This window comes from Acyrthosiphon pisum, chromosome A1 (assembly GCF_005508785.2).
Source record: "Acyrthosiphon pisum isolate AL4f chromosome A1, pea_aphid_22Mar2018_4r6ur, whole genome shotgun sequence".
Lineage (NCBI taxonomy): Eukaryota > Metazoa > Arthropoda > Insecta > Hemiptera > Aphididae > Acyrthosiphon > Acyrthosiphon pisum.
In genome coordinates this window covers 82,188,678-82,202,640 of record NC_042494.1, presented here as the reverse complement: position 1 = coordinate 82,202,640, position 13,963 = coordinate 82,188,678, and the positions used below count along the sequence as shown (strand labels likewise).

The window sequence follows — 13,963 nt, the reverse complement described above, 5'->3', positions numbered from 1 at the left end:
TCAGAACTAAGTTCGACCGGAAAATTCTGACTTCACTATCGTTTCAGCATGCTTAAATCAAACAAATTGAAAAAAAGATGTCCGGTGAAACATAAATATACTATTGATTTCACTATCGTTTTTAACTTGTTAAAATGCGTAAAAAAAATTCAAAATTCTTTATAGGCCCAGCGACAGTAAAGTACGATGTTGTGCGTATGCATGTAAATATGTAAAATCCCCAACTTTGGAAGAATATAACATCCAAAATAATGGTTTCCACAATTTATTTTTGCACCAACGTTTTTAACTCGTCGAAATACGTATGTTTCAAAAAAAAAAAACGCAGAGCGTAGCAAAAGTGAATTTATACCGTATTAAATAGTGTTGTTTTTAAAGTTAAAATATTAGACACATTCATTTTGAGGACTAAAAAAAAGTCTTGCCATCAGTATATATGGAGTATACATAATACCTGAATATGAGACCTTAAATTTAGCACCCCCCATAAAAAAATCCTAGATCCGCAACTGTTTACATTACATTACACCAGGGATCGAAACACTGCCCTAATGATCCAAAATTGTTAACATTTTGTGATTATTTAACTTAAAACTACATTGACGAGTTTTCGTGATTTCCACCCAATGTTTGGGCCTCTATCTCCATTAGTTCTAAACGAACCACAAATAGTTGTGAATCTTTCCACGCAAAACTCAATTCTTTGTTTACAAAATCACACCCAAACATTTTTTTATTTATACACGTCTTAAACACAAGTATCCAAACAGATACGTACATTATTCTCAGGACAACTCACAAAACAAAAATTAGTAAGAACACAAAATATATTCATCAAAAAAGAAAAATCGAAGATTTATTAAAAGCAGAGATCGAAACCGGTTTAACCGGTTTTCAACAAAACCTGTTAAAACCGTGGTTGTCTAATTTCTGAACACCGGAACTGGAACCGGAACTGGTGCGGTGTATTGCGGTAAAATAACAGGAATTTCTGTAACTGCGTCGCGCTGGTTGTTTGGTTTTTCTTAAAGAAATTTTTTACTATTTTAACCCCTGATTCGGCTGCCCCGTTTGTTTCCTGGTGGAACGGAGCTCCCACCAAGTATTTTATGTTCCCGTTGACGCAGAACGTATTAAATTCCGTACCTGTGAAACCCTTGGCTCCATCGGTAGTTATGGACTTGAGGACCCCGAAACGAGCAAAAATGTCTTGCATTTTTACGATTACCACTGACGCCGAACTCGTGCTTACCTCGAACACTTCGAGCCAGTTTGAAGTCGCGTCGACTACTATTAAAAACATTGTATTTTTGTAAAGCCTTAAAAAGTCTACCTGTATGCGCATCCACACTTGTTCCGGCCACTTCCATGGCGTTAGCACTGGTTTTGGTGGTGCGGGTCTAACCTGTACACAATTTTCGCAATTCCACGCCGTGTTTTCAATATCATTGTCGATCCCCGGCCAGCAAAAATACGAACGCGCGATCGCCTTCATGCAGCTCGTCCCCGTGTGCGTGGAGTGCAATTCTGTCAACAGGGCCTCTCTGAACTTACTTGGCATAATCACCCTGTACCCCCACATCAAACAGTCCTGTTCAGTTGAAATTTCGTGGCGTCGCGTGTAATATGATTTAAGCGATTCATTTTTATCCACGCCTGTTGGCCATTCGCCTGTGATATGATTTTATCCGTTCGTGTTTGTGTTTTTATTTTGACCCAATTAACGTTAAACGGACAGCTGTCGTATATAAAGTTTAGACATTAAGGCGCCGTAGACACTCTGTCTGCTGTGCCTATTCTTACGCGCGATAAGAAATCCGCTTCGTTTTTCCCTGATTGAACGAACGAAATGTCAAAATCGAATGCTGTGAGTACGTACGCCCACCTTTGTAGTCTATTAGCCACGTAAATTTGGTATGCTTTTCTTTTCCCCGAAAATGTGGTAGAGTGGTTTATGGTCGGTGATTAAAGTAAATTTTCGTATGTACAAGTAGTGGTAGAATTGTTGAACACCGTATATTATCGATAACCTCTCTTATTAAATTTTCGGGTATTTGCGTTCCGCTTCTGATAAGACGCGCGATGCATAGGCTACTGGTTATAGAGGCTAAAGAGGCCCAACCTCTTTCTCCATTAGTTCTAAACGAACCACAAAAGGTTGTGAATCTTTCCACGCAAAACTCAATTCTTTGTTTACAAAATCACACCCAAACATTTTTTTATTTATAAACGTCTTAAACACAAGGATCCAAACAGATTTGTACATTATTCTCAGGTCAACTCACAAAACAAAAATTAGTAAGAACACAAAATCTATTCATCAAAAAAGAAAAATCGAAGATTTATTAAAAGCAGAGATCGAAACCGGTTTAACCGGTTTTCAAAAAAACCTGTTAAAACCGCGGTTGTCTAATTTCTGAGCACCGGAACTGGAACCGGAACCAAGAGCTTTTAAACAGCGGTTAAAAAACCGTAACCGAAACCTAAGATCTTAAAAAACCGTTTTCAAAACCCAAACCGAAACCATAGAATTGAAAAACCGTTCTTGTACCGTCCTTAAAAAACCGATTAAAATTTAAAACTAATGTCGGTTTCTTTGAATTCCATAAAGTTAATTATATTATTTGTAATTCTACTATTTTTATACGAAGAAACTATTATGTTCGGATTTATTGATAAAAATCCCTATGCAATTACTGAGTATTACGAAATATATATATATATATATTATTTCTAAACTTATGATTCAAAATTGCAAATACAAATAATATAGTGTGATGTTATTGTAATATACAATTAAATATTAATGTAATCGAATAATGATCTCAACACATAATATTATGTCGAATGCAAAAGTAGGCATGAGGCACCTAAATTAGGTACAAAATATTCAAGTTAATAACACGAAATTAGTTCTGCTGAACGTAAATTTTCTATATCGTATATTGTACACTTATTATACAAAGTAGCCATATTTCAGGGCTTTAGACTCAGCCCTTATAATAGTTAATAGATAATAAAAAATCGAGTTTACAGTAATTAGACAGGAAAATAAAATGGACATTTTTAAAAACCGTTCCAAAAACCAAAACCGAAAATTTTCTAAAACCGTTCTTTAAACCGTTAAAATATTTGAAAAACATTTTTTAAAACCAAAAAAATTTAAAAACCGATCTTAAAACCTAAACCAAAACCAGAAAATTTAGAAAACCGTTCTCAAGAACTAAAACCGTAACCATTAAAATTTGAAACAGTTTCGATCCCTGCATTACACACATAAAAGCACCAGGCAAGTGAAATTGCAAAGTCATTAGCCATAAAGCATCGAATTTCCTTGCAGATGACCTATTACTATACAGTAGACACTCCCACACAACTTCCGACTTTGGGATTTTTCAACTTATTCGCCAACCGGGTTTCCGTATTCCTTGCCACAAGCCGCCCTAGATGGGTTGCAAACATTGGAATGGAGTAGGTACACCAATAACTATAGTCCGCATCACGAAAAGTGGCGGCTGATTTTAGCGCTCCTAGTGGTTATAGTAGTAGATAGCCCTAACAAAAATACACCACTGGGGGCGTCAAAATCAGCCGCCACTTTTCGTGACGCGGACTATAGTATACTATAATATACAACTAACCAAATTTACATTTACGTATTCCATGTTGCTTACATCACAGAAATTATTTAATACAACAGTATATTTTTCGATGTCTATTCAAGATAACCAATACAACCTAACCTAACCAAATATTGCCTATTAATGGTAAAATTGGTAGGTCATCATATCTAATCACTGTAAATGCACACCCTTAATATTTAAATTCACATTTACATCAAACTACGATTTATGCTGTTCTTACTTATTTCGTAATAATCCTGTTGGGGCAATATATTCTTCTTAAATTAGTCTCGTAATAAGTTGTTAGCCTCCCAAACGCTGTGGTCAGATTTTTTGCATTTAAAAACATAGCATATCGAGTTACTGCTAACGCAACCAGCGCGTATTCTTCAAATCTAGACTGCTGCAACGAAATCGTTTACTAATAGTATTATTTGTCTTTAAATTATTCCACATATCATGGTCGAAATTCAAAATAAGCAACAACGAATGTAATACGCTATTATAGTCATCAGAATTTATGATAACCCGAAAATGGTTTTTACTACAATTAATTGGTTACTACATTTAATTTTGTTTTATCGATATTTCGTACTTATATAGATATTTCGACTATCAACATTTTACTTTATCGTAATTTTGACCGTCGGCATTTCGACAGATCCCAACTTAACCTGTATCAACAAAAACGTGATATAATTATTAACTTAATCATATTTGAACTGTTTTCAGTTAGAACCATTTTCCCAAATCCTTTACTTTCATCAAGAACTGTAACAAATTTTGCAATGCTATATATAATTTACCCATTCAAAGTACTCAACTTCCTTAACTATGATATTTAACTTTGTTATATTTATCAAATTCTTGTTTTAAATTTGTTAATAATGAGAATTAAATTTTACTACAGTTTTATAATTTCCCTTCATATCCTGGCTTTATTTCAAATTCATAGCCAACCAATTATTATCTGCTTATCTTCATCCTAAATACATTATCCTTCCCAACTATATTAATACTATTACCATTAAAATTACTGATTTTAATCGTTATAAACGTGGTTCGTGTGATAATTTATATAGTATGAAATAATGACATAACTTTAAATTCTTATGAAATGTGTAAAATGTAAATCACAGTAGAGTTTTGCTATCTATAAATTTAGTGTTAATATAGCAACGTAGGTATTTTAAACATACCTACCAATCGATCTATAGTTACAAAAAGGATATTAAAATCAGTTTTGAACTAAAATAATTGAACAAAAAGAAATGGGACTACAAGTTGCAGTTGGCTGTTGCCTTGGCTATTACCTTCATGTCACAAAGACAAAATTTGAAAATATGAAGTGGTTTGGTTTTACTATAAAGCCTTATTTCTTATTAGGCACCTATATAATAGGCTATAATATGGGCGCGGTATAAAGTTCTAAAATATAATAAAAAATATGTACTTTTATTACTGTTTCCAAATTTAATACTTAGTTTTATGGTATTTTGTTTTTAATTATTTGTGTCGAGTGCATACGATATTAAATGTTAATAATAAGTAATAACTTTACTTTCAGGCATGTTAGATGTAAACGACTACGACGATTTTATGAAAGGTTAGTAATTTTCTTGTAATCACTTATCAATTATTATTTATTATAATATTATACTAGCAAACTTACTCATTACTACTGTACAGATTATAAATTGTATATTTGAATGATAAGAATAGTCAATCATATTTAAAAACAAATTCAAGAGGATGGGAGCAATAGTGCATAGTTGCATATTGTACACATAACACACGCGTGCAATAATTTATCTATAGGTATAGATTCAGATATTCTTGTATTACATACAAAATAAGTTTTGGATAATATTCATGTACAAAAATATTATTCCTGTCCCACCACAAAAATAACCAACTTTTAACTTACGTCACTAAGGTAGAGTATAACATAAGGTTGACACATTAATTAAATTAACCGTCAATAAAGTACAATATAATATTACATATTATACAGTTTTTATATTGATTATTGTTATTTTTTTCAGTTTTTCCAAAATATTATGACACAATTCATGAGTACAATGAACTAATGCAAAGTCGTTGTAAGCAAGCTATTTTTCATTTAACACTTAATTAGTTTTATATTTTAGTACATAGACACATAGGTCAGTTTGGTTTGTGTAATATGGATCCTCTGATCATTTTTCTTAGAGGAACAATACTATAATGTACATTTTTGACTAAAAATATTTAATACAACGAACGGTGTGAACCAACATTATTTATTGAATTTATCTTTAACTATGGTATAAGATACAAAAGTATATTACATAAATATGTCAAGGCACGTGTGTCATCTGAACATCTGAACATGTAAACATTTGTTGTATTATTTTATCACGGAGCTCCACCAAACCTACCTAGGTATTTTGTAATTACTGTAGTAAATGCATAATGGGTATCTTTAAGCTCATATTTATAAATACCTATATTTGGGTATTTAATTTATATAAATTTACATTTTATTTTGTATGTAAAAACTCATAGTTAAACTGTACTCGGCTTAACTTAAAGTGGATCGTACCATACAACATCATAATCCTTTCATATTTTCCCGCTTAGTATTTATTTTTTATTGATAAACTGTACCAGAGATCGACGATGTTTTATATGGTTACGACTTACGGTTATATAAATACAATTTACAATGTACAAGACACCTGTTTCCATTTCTATCAAATACTACAGGAAAATTTATAAAAGAACACTTCTATAACTATTAGTGTTTAGTTCTTACAAGATATCAATGATAGGATATTATGATAAAACATTCTCTCACTCATTCCCAAACTGATTCATAGGTAATAAGTTGTGAAAATAGTGAAATTTAAATAAGGACTTAGAATTCTAATGCCTTAATGTATAGCTAAATGTATTCATAGATATATACCCAATATACGCAGGACTTAAAGTGGGAAGAAAAATCCAGGGGGACTATTATATCTTTTTTTGCTTAAAGTGTTGCAACTGAGGCGGGAACTACTAATGTATTACAGTAATAATACTATTACTTTCACATCAGTTGTATCGTTTATTGAACAATAACGTACATTACCCTGCCCCCCACCCACCCTCATTGACTTTTTCAAAAAAAACTGTGTCATAAATTACCACGCCATTAGCGTGCATTTGCAAAACTATTTTTAGAATTTGCACGACCTTTTTTTACGAGTTATTTATAAAAAACTATCATTACTTTTACTTTTAATCACGTTTTTAAAAATATTAGCAGGTTTCCACTTAAACTTAAAATTTGCAAGTCATTCAGAATTCTCTGGTGATCGAAAAGTGGTCGCTTACTTTTGAAGTTTTACAGTTTTCGAGGTGTTTTGATCTGAAACTTTAGTTGGCCCTCCACCACTTCACCTGATCTACTACATGCTTTATGAAATTTGCAACGCATACTTTAACAGCTATGTACATATTCTATAGGTGGCCCCCAATAAAAAAATTATATTTATAAGAAAATATTCTATTTTGATTAAAAAAAATCTAATTTGGACAAAAAAAGTCTTGGAATATCACTAAAATCTGTATCTAATAATGAAAAACAAATTAAATCAAAAAATATCAATTCAAATAAAATAATTCAACATTTAAAAAAAAATCAATTTATAATACTAAAATGTAAAAGGTATTAAAAAATATAACTTGACTTTTTTTTATCTAAATTAAATTATTTATTATACGAATTTTTTTATTTTTCATTTTCCATTTTTTATTTGACTAGTTTGAATAGTAATTTAATTTTGAATAAATCTAAAATGAATACAAAAATATAAATAGAATAAAAAAATTCAAGTTGAGTAAACCTTTATATATTTAATAAAAAATGTAATTTAGAATAAAAAAACAAGTTTAATAAATAATTAACTTGACCTTTTGATGCATGATTAATTAGATTTTTTCGTGTATTTTAGATTGTTTATTCAAATTAATAGATTTTATTTTACTAAAATAAAATGTTTAATTATATTTAGATTTTTTTCATTAATTTTATATGTTTATTCAAATTAGTGATTCATTTTTATAAATATGCAAACTTGAATAAAAATTACAAAACATAAACATGATAATTCATGTTAGTATATTTGTATAACAATTTTATGATATGCTTAAAAAATGTGGTGCTATACTCCTATACAATAAATCATCGAAACATGATATTAACTTCAACAAATTTACAATTATATTTTATGTATTGTGTGTTACTTTATAAATTACAACTTACAACACTTATTATGTATTATATTTCTTGACTTGAGAATTAAAAATAGCTAATAATAAATTAAAGGTTGATTCCATCAAACTGATTTTGTTTTATAATATGAGTAACATAAAATCCGTATTTACTATTAATACATAAATTTAGTTTATATTAATAACAAATAAACAAAAGTCTTAACCAAAATAAAAGTTTTAAATAAGTAGGTACGTATTATGAAATTATTGGCTTTATTTGATAAACAATTATAAGATTCTCGATCGAAACAGTTGGCCCGAAATTCCCAGCTTCAAAAGCTAATGGTGGCCGCCATATACTGACTTGCAAATGTTTGTTATAATTATTACCTTTCGTTTGATACACACTTTGAAGCTTCAGGTCTTCGAGAAACAGTGAATGTTCTTATAAAGAATACCTTATACCATAGGCGACATAGCCTTCAATTTCTAGTCGAGTCTGGAACAATTATAATACCATACTGCCCTAATACTTCGACAGTGCTTTGTTTTTTTTTCACACATCAACATATTATAATCAAACATTCAAATTGTAAACACGTAGTTCCTCTTTCTTGTAAGCATGATGGCCTCGTTCTTTCGGTGAGCAAACTTTAGGCCTCGGTTGGTCATCCATGCTTCAATGTGATCCAAGGCTGGGTTAACCAGATCTTCCAGCGCCAGTCCAGTCCAGGCCACCTCAACTACCGTAAAATCATCTGCAAAACCAATTAGCTGAACTTCGGCTGGTACATTCATCATTAGCAGATCATCATAGGCCAGATTCCACAGAGTACCAAGCCCCGTAGGTGACTAGGCTTAACCAACTGGTCCTCGTTGACCAGGAGAGACATGTTGGACAGCTATGACTGTAGCATGTCGATAAGGCATCTCGGGGTTGCTCTCTTTCTTAGAAATTCATCTATGATAGGCCACTGCAGCGAGTTTAAGGCTTTCTGAAAGTCCACAGTGACCTGAAAGTATCCCTGTTGTGGACTGGTTCAGTAGGGTTGCTAGCCTGGTCACGAACTCAATGTCTGACTCTGTGGAAACACCTCTTCTGAACCCTAAATGATTAGGTGATCTCCCACATACTCCCCGTTGGCAGTGAGTCGAGGTGAGCATCCGGTCTCTGAAGCAGGAGCCTCCCTAAAAGTATAGTGGGTAAATAATGTAGACATATAGGACGATAGTTAGATGACGCATCACAGCGTTTCTCAGGGCCTTTGTGCAGGAAAATCAAGTTATCTGTCTTCCCCTTGCTAAGAAAATATTCCTATAATAAATAATATAAATAATCTATAAATCTGTTTTTAGCAGGCAAAATATTTACACATTAGTTTTATATATAATTATTTTGTATCATGGGCGGTGTTGTTGTGTTACTGTGGTGGGTCACGGGTAACCATAAAATGTATAAAGAAAAACAACAATTTAAAACAGATCATAAAATAATATCTTCATTCCCCACCATTCACAGTATGTCTGTATAGTAACCGTACACCTATAAATCGAATATTATTTTCACGTACCTATACATAAATCTTTATAAGTATTGTTACGACTCAAAACTTATGAGTTATGCCTGTTATGAGTATATGCCCGTATATTATTCCCGTGTATACAACAACTATCTTCCTATTCATATACGATATAATATATTTTGCAAACAATATAATATGACTGAAAACTGTAACTATATATTTTAGTTACTAAAATATTTGAAACAATTTTATTGGTTATTTAAAATATTTTTTGATTGAGTCCATTTTTTAAATGTTATATTTAGATCTAGATCCAGTTTCAAAAGATAATTTCAAAATATCTAAGGAAGGTAAATATATATTTTGAAATTAAATATTCAAGTTATTGATGATTGATAATAAATTATAGACATTCTAATCAATAAAATGTACAATATCATTGGTTAATAATAATAAAATAAAACTTCAAAATGTAGATTTCATAAATGCTCTTTATATTATGGAAACAATTAAACATCAAGAATATACAAACGTTTCTAATTAAATTCCAGAATTCAATAATGTTTTATTTTTTAGTGCATCCACACATTATTGACAAGGATTTTGATGGCTACTTATCAAGAATAGTAAATTATAGTAAGTAGTTTCGAAAATGAATTGATACAATTTAGTAAGCATCAACAATCTTATTTACACTGGTAAGATCAAGAAAAATAAATATGTTATCGATCCAACGATAAGTTTCTGTCTGTTAATATATACCTGTAGTTATCAACCTTTTTGAATTTTCAAGTTACCATGAAGAATAATTTATTGACTATTGGATATTTACTTTGTTGTAAAATCATTATCCAATAAAAATCTAACTGTGAGAAAGTGCCAAATTCTAGACCTAAAAAAGTTCTTCCAAAAATGTCTGCCTATCAAAGAAGTGAGACCTACATTGTGATTAAGTAGGTTTGCTCTTTCTTTAGTCAATAACCATAATACACTAATAGATTCATGTGCAACAAATCTCTTTTAATCATATTTCTTATCACTTGGGTAGTTTCTGATATTTTCTCATTGGCGTTGTCAACAACTGAAATAGATTACAACGTATAAGTACAAAATTCATAAGGCATTAAATGTTATATATGTAGCTATATATTATAATATAGTACATTAGTACATAATATATATTATGATGATTGTAGGTACCTACAGTAAGATGGGACTCGACTATATTGGAAAATATCTAATAATCATTTAACCCATATGATATACCTCAAATAATTATGCACCCGCCTAATTAAATATTATTCGGTTGAAACTTTGTAAGAATAAGAATATATAAATATCACAACTAACTGGCAGTAAGAGTTTTTTCTGTAGCAAGTTTAAAATCATAACTAAAAATATCAGTGTTGTGATTTTTTTAGTTACTTGTATCACCTTTATTACGTCAGTGTTATAGTTTATGTTTACAATTCAGGCCTCATTTGTTCAAAAATAAGGTTTTTACTATTTAGCAATATGTTTTACATTGAAATAATGTATTGTACACAAGCTAATCAACATTATTTTGAAACATTATGGCCATAGCAAACGTGTCATTTTGGAGGAGTTGTGTTAAGCCAATTCTTTCGTTCCTTGCGGTTACTGATCGTTATTGCGTGCACCTGTTTTGTTCCATTATTTATTCGAATTATTATCGTTATAGGCTTATCTCCAATAAGTGAATCAAAGGATTTTCTTACATTAATAGATAGTAAGTTCTAAATAATTTTATTGTAATAGTATTTAATCATATTCATAATTAATTAATCAAATATAAAATATATAATGAAATACTTATAAAACGATATAATAAGTATTATATAATAAACTTATTAGTTTGTCGTAATATAGTATACACTACACAATTCTAATACCTATATAAGTATTAAATCTATCGGCAAAGTAAATTTTTCTTTGGCCGTTAAGTATACGAATTCGTATTCCTATCATTAGTTTATAAACCATAGATAAGATATGAAATATAATTTATACTGATTTTATAAATGCATAGATTATTATATTTTAGATTGTTTGTTTACCTGCATTGTTCATTATTGTACCTACCTACCACTCTAAAATAATCACCGATTATAACATTATATTAACAAAACGTTTTGTTTAATGCAAACAAACATATACAGTAGAACTTCCGTATAACGGTCACCGAAGGGACTGTAAATAGTGACCGCTATATTTTAGAGGTATCCGTCCTACAGAGGTAGAATAACATTAAGATACACTCGACGGGACTAAAAAAATTGACCGTTACATAGAAGTGACCGTCCTATAAAGGTGACCGTTAACGGAAGTTTTACTGTAGTTTTAAATGTATCTACAAACGTAAAGTTGAATATAATAATACTCAACGAAAATAACTATTAATAACAATAATCTATAACTATGTAATATGTGGACATTTTTTTCAGATTTTCCTAGACCATTTGAACCCATTACGACTTACAAAAAGAGATTACCTAATGTCTGTGAGTTATTTTGAGAATTTTCAGTCGAAAAATAATATTATAGTTTAATTATCAATTATAATTTTTATTTATATAGAATATATTTTTAATGATAATATACACAAAAAGTTAAGTTCATAGTTAGTTACCTCCACCAAAGAAGAGCACCCGTGCTCTAAAAGTAGATATTGGCAAATTGCAGAGAATAAAAAAAATTAATTATACTCTATATTACGGGGGCGGGATGGTAAAAAAACGTTAAAAATCAAATGAGTATTATCGTGTATGATACCTATTTAATTACATACATTATACATTTTTAAGCCAATATGTCATTTCCACTTGATTATCTCTATAATAAATCAACTATAAGAGTGGTTACCCTGAGAACTACTTGAGGTGGTGCTGCATAGCAAGTCGAGAGATATTTTCAGTTTTTTTTTTGTCTGAGCGCAGCGCAGCGAGCGTTTGGCCATGCGAACATATACCTATATAATAAGATATTATAATAGATCCATAAAAACTAATGGACAGCGCATAGAGAGAGAAATCAACAGACGTTATTGTTGAGAAAGAAAAGAGATTTTGGGCCGTTATAGTGTGCTAAAACATATTGACCAAAACATTTTTTTCCTCTCTCATATGCTCATTTGTTATATTTTCTCTCTCAGTCATGTAATCCGGATTAACCATGGCAGGGCGGTGTGGGAAGCGCAGCGGTTGTCCATAAGTTTATAGGTCTATGCACGCGGGCATCGATGTACCTACCTAAATAATTTACGAAGTTTTTTAACTTTGGTGTCACTGCTGGTTCACTTGCTTGACACCATAGACCTTATATACTCATAGACGGAGCAAACTGTGTTACAGTAATGTATTATTATAATAGGTAAGTTAATATATTAACTAAAAAGTTGAAATCAAAAACAAGACTAGTTATTAGTAACACTTAATACAAGTTTATTCATAATTCGTTTAATCCAATTAAAACTTGTAAGACATTTACGTGAATCATGATATAATACGTATTTATTTTTACTGATTTTGTTTTTAACTATGCCAAACCTGATTGGTTTTCGTGTATGCGCATCCTTCTTTGGCCGCGGGAACTACCACCATGCTCCGGCTATGAGTATAAGGTCTATGATATTTATCATGTGTCTTCTACAGAAGTCTGTGGGTATAAACGACGTAATTATTACACTTACAACTACTCACTCTGTACCACGATTGAAGATAGAATCTTCATATATTTAATCATGATCTGAACCGATGACTATCCCCACGATCAAATTACATTTTTTTTTTTTTTTATTGATCTAGTAATAACTTACAACCCGGCATCTATGACCATTAGTTACAGCTAAGGTGGCACAAAAGTTAGTTATAATGGGTATGTATACCATTATGATATCATATTCTGAAAACAAGAATAATGGAAAGGTATGCATTATTTTAAAATTGAGCTGTATAAGTTAGTTGTTTTTAGGAAGTCCATTATCATAGATTATAATTACATTTATTTAACATCCAATTTATTATTGTTATTCAATATTCATACATCAATACAATTTATATTATATTATCTTTATAAATATTTGAGAGTTATGTTACACATAATAATAATATTCAGTACGTGTTCTTCAACGACAGAGCAACACGCGTGTATTATCCTATCGTGAGTAGCTTCGATAGCAATTCACAGCGACGCTTAATTGCACTGATATCAGGTAATATAATGATTAGTACATCACATCGACATCTGCAATTTTGAAATAAATAAAAATCTTCCAGTCAATTGAACAAACACACATATAACTACTAACAGTTCCATAAACCCTACAACACATTTAACCAAAACAGTTAAATTAAACTCGAATACCTCATTCACGGCACGGAGCTTAATCGAAAACAATACCTCCGCCTAGCTATTTGATTCAATCCTTGATACTCAATGGGATCAGAAAAACTAAGGACAACCAAAATGATAGCCTTCTAAAATTCAATGAACTTGTACAACTGCACTGTATACAAAAGATTAAACCCTATATCATTAGCTCTCAGTTACAATTAG

General features: G+C 30.8%; 2 protein-coding genes across 2 annotated transcripts; one reads left to right on the top strand and one right to left on the bottom strand.

Annotated features, from left to right (window-relative positions):
• Nucleotides 1-907: 907 nt before the first annotated feature.
• Nucleotides 908-1,561, bottom strand: LOC103309368 (uncharacterized protein K02A2.6-like). The gene has a single exon (XM_008184641.1). It carries the CDS (start codon nt 1,559-1,561, stop codon nt 908-910), a length of 654 nt encoding a protein of 217 aa, XP_008182863.1.
• Nucleotides 1,562-5,110: 3,549 nt separating this feature from the next.
• Nucleotides 5,111-13,404, top strand: LOC100574091. Its single transcript, XM_029487625.1, has 7 exons — nt 5,111-5,229; nt 5,669-5,725; nt 9,694-9,738; nt 9,965-10,024; nt 11,091-11,138; nt 11,854-11,910; nt 13,213-13,404. The coding sequence occupies exons 1-7, from the start codon at nt 5,193-5,195 to the stop codon at nt 13,254-13,256; spliced, it is 348 nt and encodes a 115-aa protein (XP_029343485.1). The 5' UTR covers nt 5,111-5,192; the 3' UTR covers nt 13,257-13,404.
• The last annotated feature ends 559 nt before the right edge of the window (nt 13,405-13,963 follow it).

Bases quoted from the DNA above. Each gene is read 5' to 3' on its own strand.
- LOC100574091 (XM_029487625.1), top strand. From the start codon at position 5,193: ATGTTAGATGTAAACGACTACGACGATTTTATGAAAG. The intron at 5,726-9,693 runs GTAAGCAAGCTA...TGTTATATTTAG, and splicing joins TGAACTAATGCAAAGTCGTT to ATCTAGATCCAGTTTCAAAA. The intron at 10,025-11,090 runs GTAAGTAGTTTC...TTATCGTTATAG, and splicing joins ATCAAGAATAGTAAATTATA to GCTTATCTCCAATAAGTGAA.
- LOC103309368 (XM_008184641.1), bottom strand. From the start codon at position 1,561: ATGCCAAGTAAGTTCAGAGAGGCCCTGTTGACAGAATTGCACTCCACG.